General features: G+C 39.5%; 1 protein-coding gene across 1 annotated transcript in view; it reads right to left on the reverse strand.

Annotated features, from left to right (window-relative positions):
• Positions 1-449: 449 nt before the first annotated feature.
• The window catches only part of LOC138054510 (17S U2 SnRNP complex component HTATSF1-like), a 16529-nt gene continuing 9478 nt past the window's right edge, over positions 450-7500 (reverse strand). The window contains exons 5-12 of the mRNA XM_068900962.1: positions 7345-7425; positions 6647-6720; positions 6482-6556; positions 5996-6084; positions 5379-5466; positions 3887-3976; positions 2312-2377; positions 450-2069 (exon numbers count right to left, since the gene is read on the reverse strand). Coding sequence (XP_068757063.1) covers positions 1902-2069; positions 2312-2377; positions 3887-3976; positions 5379-5466; positions 5996-6084; positions 6482-6556; positions 6647-6720; positions 7345-7425 — 731 coding nt within the window. The 3' untranslated portion in view covers positions 450-1901. The remainder of the gene's footprint in view (positions 2070-2311; positions 2378-3886; positions 3977-5378; positions 5467-5995; positions 6085-6481; positions 6557-6646; positions 6721-7344; positions 7426-7500) is intronic.

Below are 7500 nucleotides of genomic sequence, written 5' to 3' on the forward strand. Positions count from 1 at the left end.
TTTCAGCCGCATCCTCCGCTCACTCGTGTAATTTAGCGAGTACACCCGGGGAACAGTCTAGATTAAATGTTTACCTGCTAACCACAAGCAAGGAACATAAGGAACTGAGAAAAAAATTAGGCTTCCTCTTGTGTCCTTCACTTTTTACTGAGCATGCAAGTTCATAACAATGTTGTCCGCTGAGATGTTAACATAGAAGTAGCTCGTGTAATTGGTAGCATGAAAGAGACTACCATCTGCGTAAAAGGGAGAGTAAACAAAGGGCTGACACCCGTCATCTATTATAATTATCTTTCAAATCATGTTTACGTAAATACCTCTTACCAAACGAGTTCGAGGTCCGTATACTAAGCTACGGAGCGAGTTTTTGTCCGTTGATTGGCGCTCTGGTCATAAAGTAAGGGGAAAACGAGGATCTGAACTTACAGTACGGACCGAGAAAACGAGGCTGGTAACTGAGGTATTTATTCATATCTCTGAGGTCGTCATAATGTACAAGGCAAAGCAAACTGATTGAAGTCAACCAGACAGTTCAACTGCCAGGAATGATTGGCATGCGTAAAAATCTGAAACAAACGAGTTTATTTCTTGCATGAAAAACTTGCTAGAAAATGCTGCGACAAAATTTCAAAGTTAGCGGGCAGTATTGTAGAATACGACCCACTAAATTAGCAAATCATACAGCGCGTACTGTTGTGAGAGATTTAAGCAATAAAGGACGTTTTCCGTGTTTCCATAGCCTCATCTAAACACGAGGGGACGTTGGCAGAATTCGACACAGTTATGGAATCCGAGACGCAGTCGATCCAAAACAGTTTCCACGAGACTATTTTAACATTCAAGTTTGACTTTGGGGTTTTATTTTTGCTCAGAATAAGATTACGTTGTCAAGGCTTTATATGGAATAATTGGCTGAAAGATCTCCATGCCCTGCTCTTTGCGAATTGTGTATGGGCGACAAGGTTATGAACTTTGAAGGGCTGTGAGAAGGGGCCTACGGTTAATCGTCCTTATCCGAGAAGACTAGAGTCTAAGCATTTGCAGAAAGGAAAGGAAAGGAAAGGAACTTTATTTAAGTGTCTAGTCGTTCTAGCGCTGGAGCGCTAATTGGGGACACTGTGAACTGAAATTAACAATGAAAGTAAATCAAGTCAAATGTTGGTTTTTGAGGAGAGGAAAGTACTCGGAAAGTACTCGTACTTTGAGGAGGGGAAAGTACTCGGAGAAAACCTCTCGGTGCAGAGTAGAGAACCAACAAACTCAACCCACATATGACGCCGAGTCCGGGAATCGAACCCGGGCCACATTGGTGGGAGGCGAGTGCTGCCACCACTGCGCCATCCCTGCACCCCAACCGCAGCACGCGTACGTTTGCCTCAGTTATTTATCCCCACGGTTGTCCAAGGCTCAACCACGAAAACAAAGATAGAATAGGATGTACGTCTTGAGCGCATGTTGAAAGAAGTGCATGCCTCACAAAAAGCAAATGACCGAATATCCGAGAGGTGACGCATTGACTTTGGTATCACACGTTCGATGTTCGGCGAAAAACCAGCCTGCCATGAAAGATCTCTTTTAGCTGGTGTTTATCTTGAACTTCTGTCCTCTCCGGCATGCCGATGACTCACATGAACAAAACATAAAAGAAAGCCTCAATAGGCAGCATTTTTCAAACATTACCGCTTCATGATGTGCTAAAATATGCCTGGAGTTTCCTCCTACCGTTAAACAGTATTTTGGATTACAATAGGGTTCAGAGACACGATATTGTCCTGGAACTTGTCTCCAAATGATGCTGACAAAGTTGCAGTCTCAATTGGTTCGTTTCGTGCTCCATGGTCCAAATGTTATTCCGTTTGGCACAGAAAGTTTCCTTTGGATCGATCGGAATATACATGTACTTAATGTTTGGAGCTAGTGGGTTCGTCTAACTCTCCGGCAAGGTATTTTTCCCATTCATTCAGACGCTCTTCTCGCTGTAATTCTGTTTCAACTACTTTGTAATTTGTGACGCCATCCCATCTCTCGGCTGAGATTCTTCGTCCTCCAAACCACCGCCCATTCATGACCTAAATGAAATGGAAATCAGACTTTTCAAGCCTAAAACGTTTCTTTGACAACCTTAGATGGTGCAGGGGGACACTGTGGTGTCCAGTCGACGCAATTTCTTTACAACTAGCTTCAGAAATAATGATTCTCTTGAGCCTCTCTTTTGATTAGCGCCTATACCATGCCATTGACACTTCGAGGAAATTTGGGGAACTCAACAATGGTAACATGGGCGTGAGTCGTAAAACGTAAACAAGCTTACCGGCAAACAGGCATCAGCTGCTTCAAACGTGGTAAACGCGACAGAACAAATCCCTTCTTTGTTACGCTGAAAATAAACAACCTGATATATTAATAATTTGATTTCACTAGATAGTCATTAATGTCGGCCGTAAGATGGCTCAAACCAGTTTCAACAAGTGTCTGTTTCAAGTAGCGGTAATATTATAGTGTCCTACGAGACACCAATTATGCGCTCATTATTATGACGCAAATGGACACCGTAGCAACAAGAAAGTCATCTAACACCAAACTAGTGGACTAATGCAAATCCTACATTCTGATTGGCTACGCTAATAGAAAAACACATGGCTATCTGCGGCCTTTCCCTACATCTAGGTACGACGGAAAGCCGCAAGAATCTGGAACAAAAATTCATCTTTCAAATCGGCACCCTTAATCCTCACGGTATTAACGAACGCTTTTCATTTAACTAATATATTCCTATTTTTCACGTTGCCATGTTACCACCAATAGCGTAGCTCCTACTCTACTATAAAAACTACACGTAACCCATAATCCCTCGATTCGCTCTGACGAAGGGCTAACGCTCGAAACGTCAGCTTTTAGAATCTCTGTACGGTGGCCAATTTACATTATCAACTCCGTTGATAAACCAAATTTTTGTATATTATTAATAGTCCTCGAGTAGCGAAAAGCGTGACGCTTTCTTTCGTTTTATTCCCAAATAAATATTTCTTTAACTTGCATTTGCTAACTTTATTATTGCCTTTTCTGTCCGACTAGTTGGGTGATACTAAAACAATTAGACCCTTCGCCCTCAAGGGCCACGGGTCAATAGCCCCGTGATTCGGCTTCGCCTCATGGGCTATTGACCTGTAGCCCTTGCGGGCTACGGGTCTAATTGTTAAATATTCTGTCTTTGAACTTGTGTATGTGTAAAACGAACTTGATGACCCGAAATTTTTATTGCTGAAAAGTGATTGGTAGGCCAAGGTAAAAGCCCCTGCTACCGTCGTTAAAACAAACTCACTGCATGGAGCGGATTCACTGCTGCCTTCACAATTCAAAAAAATTAATGGTGACTCTGAATCCGTTCCAGATAATTTTTTTTACCTTTGCAGAGAGTTTTATCTTAGCGTGCTATGTGGGTAAATGGGACTGAAGAGCCCATGCATGCCCAAAGGACCGAAGGTCGACAAGGAGCCTTAAGAGGCACTTCCACCACATTAAAAAGTGCATCTTGTTAAGCAAATGTTAGTGTTTCATATGGTGCCATCACATTGTCGTTATGAAAGAGTATTGCAGGGTCAATCCGTAGAATAAGACAGTTTTTTGAAAGTGTTGAACTTCGTAAAATCCTTCAACCCATCTTTCAGACCACTTCGGATTAAATACGATTTCAACTTAGACCTTTATCATATCTGATATTTGATAATGAGTCATTTACTCTACTGTAACTTCATTTTTAGTAGCATAGAGGAAAAATTACAATTCACAGCAAACGATTGCATTGAAAGAAAGACTTCAATCAATGAAATGTTCTATTTTTTTTGTTACATTTACACAATTCATGACCTTTAAAGAAAACACTTACATCAAATACAATCACTTTTCTCACTTCACCAAACTTTTCACATTCTCTTTTTATGTCATCACGAAGCTCTGTGATTAAAACAGGGTTTTTCTGCAAAGAAAAAATGGAGTAAGGTTGGGTTAGGGTTAAGGTTAGGGTTAGGTTTATAGCCATTAAATTTGTCAGGCCTTTTTCAGAGATCAGCAAATTGCTTGAAAGCTCCCCAAAAGCAGGAAGTCAACTCACCACCCCTCCCCCCCCCCCCCCCACCCAAAAAAAACAAAGAACATATCTCCTTCGATGCCTTTTTCTTCAAGAAATCATTTTTTGCCAATCATCTGTGTAAAAGTTTGAGTTGAAAGGTAATTAGTTTTGTTATTTTGGTGCATCTGAAGGAAAGCCTGTAAATTGACTGCCAGTCGAGCATTTCCAAGAGGGAGATGCAATAACCTATCACAGTTTTCTACCTTGTGGTACAGTAATCCAGATGGAATTGGAATTTGGAGTGTTGGTTTTCGAGGAAAGGGGAAAACCTCTCGGAGCAGAGTAGGAAATAGAGTAGGACGTCGGGTCCGCGAAGACCACAGGCCACACTGGAGGAAAGCGAGTGCACTCATCACTACGCCAACCCTGCTCCCCGGGAGCGTAAGGCAAGGGCTATTCATCCAGAAACTAGCCCAGCCCAACAGAGCTTAACATTGATCACCGTTCGGGAATAATTGTCAAACCTGTGGGCCAAATGTACGCCCAAAGTAATGTCAATTCCTATTAATGAATTGTGCCATACACTAATTGAAAGGAAATGCTCTATGGAGTTTACACCTCCCGGCCTAGCTCATAAAGATATTACTGACCAGATTTTGGCAATTTCCGACAGAAAACCCTTAAGGTTTCCTTTTATAGGGATTAGAGCCCCCAAACTGTTGTAACCCATAATCAAAAAAGAGCTTCCATTTTCCCTAGTTTTCAGTATCGAAATATTTTTTGATCCAGGTAGACTCAAGTGATTTGTTGAAAGATTAATGTTTGGTACCCTTTTGGTACTCGTTTAAATAGGCTAGCTTTGGTCCTATTCAAACAAGCTCTTATCTCACTACACATCTCAAAGTAGCTCAAATCCTTTATCCATTCCAAAGACCTAAACTGCATCCTACGGTGCTTTTAAAGATATTTTTCGGTTATAAACAACTTACCAAATGTCATTAACAGGGTTCCAAGATTTGAGAAATTTCCTTGTAAAGAGAGCGTTTTGAAATAAGATTATTCTTTTGTGTTACGTTGATGTTTTTTACTGCAGTTAAGTGATACTTTAATGTGTGTTATTCGTTTACTGTTTTCTGTGTTGTTACCTTACCTATTTTTTGTTGAGCCTTCTGGGCCTCCGAAAGGTCATATGAGAGAGTACCTCCTAAAATGTCCTACTAAACGATGTTTACTGATGTCTGGGTTGCAAAGGATTCTTTTACATTTGGCTATTTAAGGATTTTTGGTTTAAATGTTTCCTCATACAAACCTCAAAATCCTCTACATTGAACACATTTTTGAACACAATAATCCTGTCTTGTTTTTTCCTTGTGTCTCTGTCAATCCAATCAAGTAACCTGGAAAAGAAACAAAAACAGGTTTGAGTGGCCACAAGTTCATTAACAGCAACCCAGGTTGATTGGCAAAAAAATGAAATTATTATAAGAAACCTGCATGGAGCAAAATAGCTGTAAATGAAAGCAAAAAATATAAACGAGTTTAAATAAAAGACGGCTTACCTAAATGTTTTACAATAAGGGGTAATTTGTTCATGTTGTTCTCGTTAAGATTTGCTTGCAAAAGGCACCACGTTCGCTATAAGCAAAAATTGTCTTTAAAAGTTCAAAGATTGAGTTATTACCAGTCCAAAAGCTGCTGACATAACCAGTTGTGAAGCCCTAAGGTTATTACATACATGACAGCGCAAAGTGAAACATTGTCTTTTTTTAGAAACAAGTTGTTAAACAAGAAAAAAAAATTCTGATGATCAATGACAAGACAAAAAATGTAGACAAAGATTCCCTAAAAATGGATAGATAAATCAACCCTTTTACAAATTCTCCACTGAACTCTATATGTCTCTCGTAAACTCCAATCAACACATACTTTTCCTGCCCTTTGCCTGCTTTCTTTTTTTTATTCTTTTTCTTTTTCTTCAGAGATGGATTATACTCTCCCTTTTGGTGAAACTCGGCCTGTAAGAAAAGTAAGCTATCAACAAACTTCAATAATAAGGCCTAGGGTTAGGGTTAAATTTACAAATTCAAACTTTGATAAAGTAAAAATAGCATGGTTAAAGACAGGAGATACTGATTTCACAGTTTTGTTTTTTCTTGGGGGAGTGGGGAGGGTGCATTTTTTGATAAAGCAAAGAAGGAATTTCTGTATATGGCAGTTATTGAACTACTTACAGTGTTAAAGAATAAACAGCTGATAAAAGTTTGATTTTAAACAAAACACTGGACACAACTATAACATTAACAGCTGACTACATTTCATCTGTTTTTTCGCTTCTGCAAACAACAAAGACAGTCTTAAACCAGTATGAGTAGATTGGAAAAATGATGATATTATAATCTCACAAAAACTGACCTGCTCAACATGTACAATATATCCCTTATAGTCTGACTCATCAAGCAGCTTGATAGCAAGATCAACACTCTCACGCTGAGGAAAGAATTCATAATGTTTGACAGTTGTCACAAGTGGCTTCTGGTGATACATACAGTCATGTACTTTAAGATACATACAACGTACCTTAAGATAACAGCATCTCCCATCACCTTTGAGCTGCCCATTGGTGTCCCTATACAGTTTTATTTTTGGTTTCCCTGGAATAAATTATAAAGGTCAGTTTAACGTCCCATTGACTTCTGCAAGTCACAGAGACTTATAAACAGATTCACTCTGTGGAATGCCAGATGATTTTACTTGTCAAATGGGAGCATCCTTAGGGCAACTAAGGAACCAATGAGTTAAGAAAGAAAACTAAGGAAAAACTATCAGTCCTCCTAATATGAAATCAACCTTTTACCACTAAATGTATTGTACAGTATATTATACTTTAATACTGTACAACTGGAGACTTGCGAAGCTACAGATTATGTACTTGTCACTGAATGATAAATTTGCCTGTTCATACTCATTCACAGCATTAAACATTGCTTGGCCAACACATGAAAGTGACTTGCTTTTGATTCCAGCCTGTGAACTTCGATTTTTATGCAAATTGCCACAAGTTAGCATTACAACAACAATTTAAAAGATAAAAAGCAACAAGGACCCTCTGTAAATGCAGGTGCCATGATTCATTGGCCAGCCTGTTACTCAGCAAAACAACAAGACTGTAAAATGGCCTATCCAGACTCTCTAACACCTACCAAGGACCCAAAGTTTACAAGTTAGATTCTTCCTATTGAAAAGATCCACTTTACTTCGGCACAACAAAAACTTGCCTGTATCCGGATCTTGCATTATAATACCATACTTGCTCATCAATTCAATGAACTCTTCATCTGTGGTATCCAGTGGTAATCCTATCATCAAAGAAAAACAACATGGATGTTCTGGTCTGATAACTGAATTAGAGGGCAAGGCTGTTGCCTAACAGG

Source organism: Montipora capricornis, chromosome 6, assembly GCF_036669925.1.
Source record: "Montipora capricornis isolate CH-2021 chromosome 6, ASM3666992v2, whole genome shotgun sequence".
NCBI classification, from domain to species: Eukaryota; Metazoa; Cnidaria; class Anthozoa; order Scleractinia; family Acroporidae; genus Montipora; species Montipora capricornis.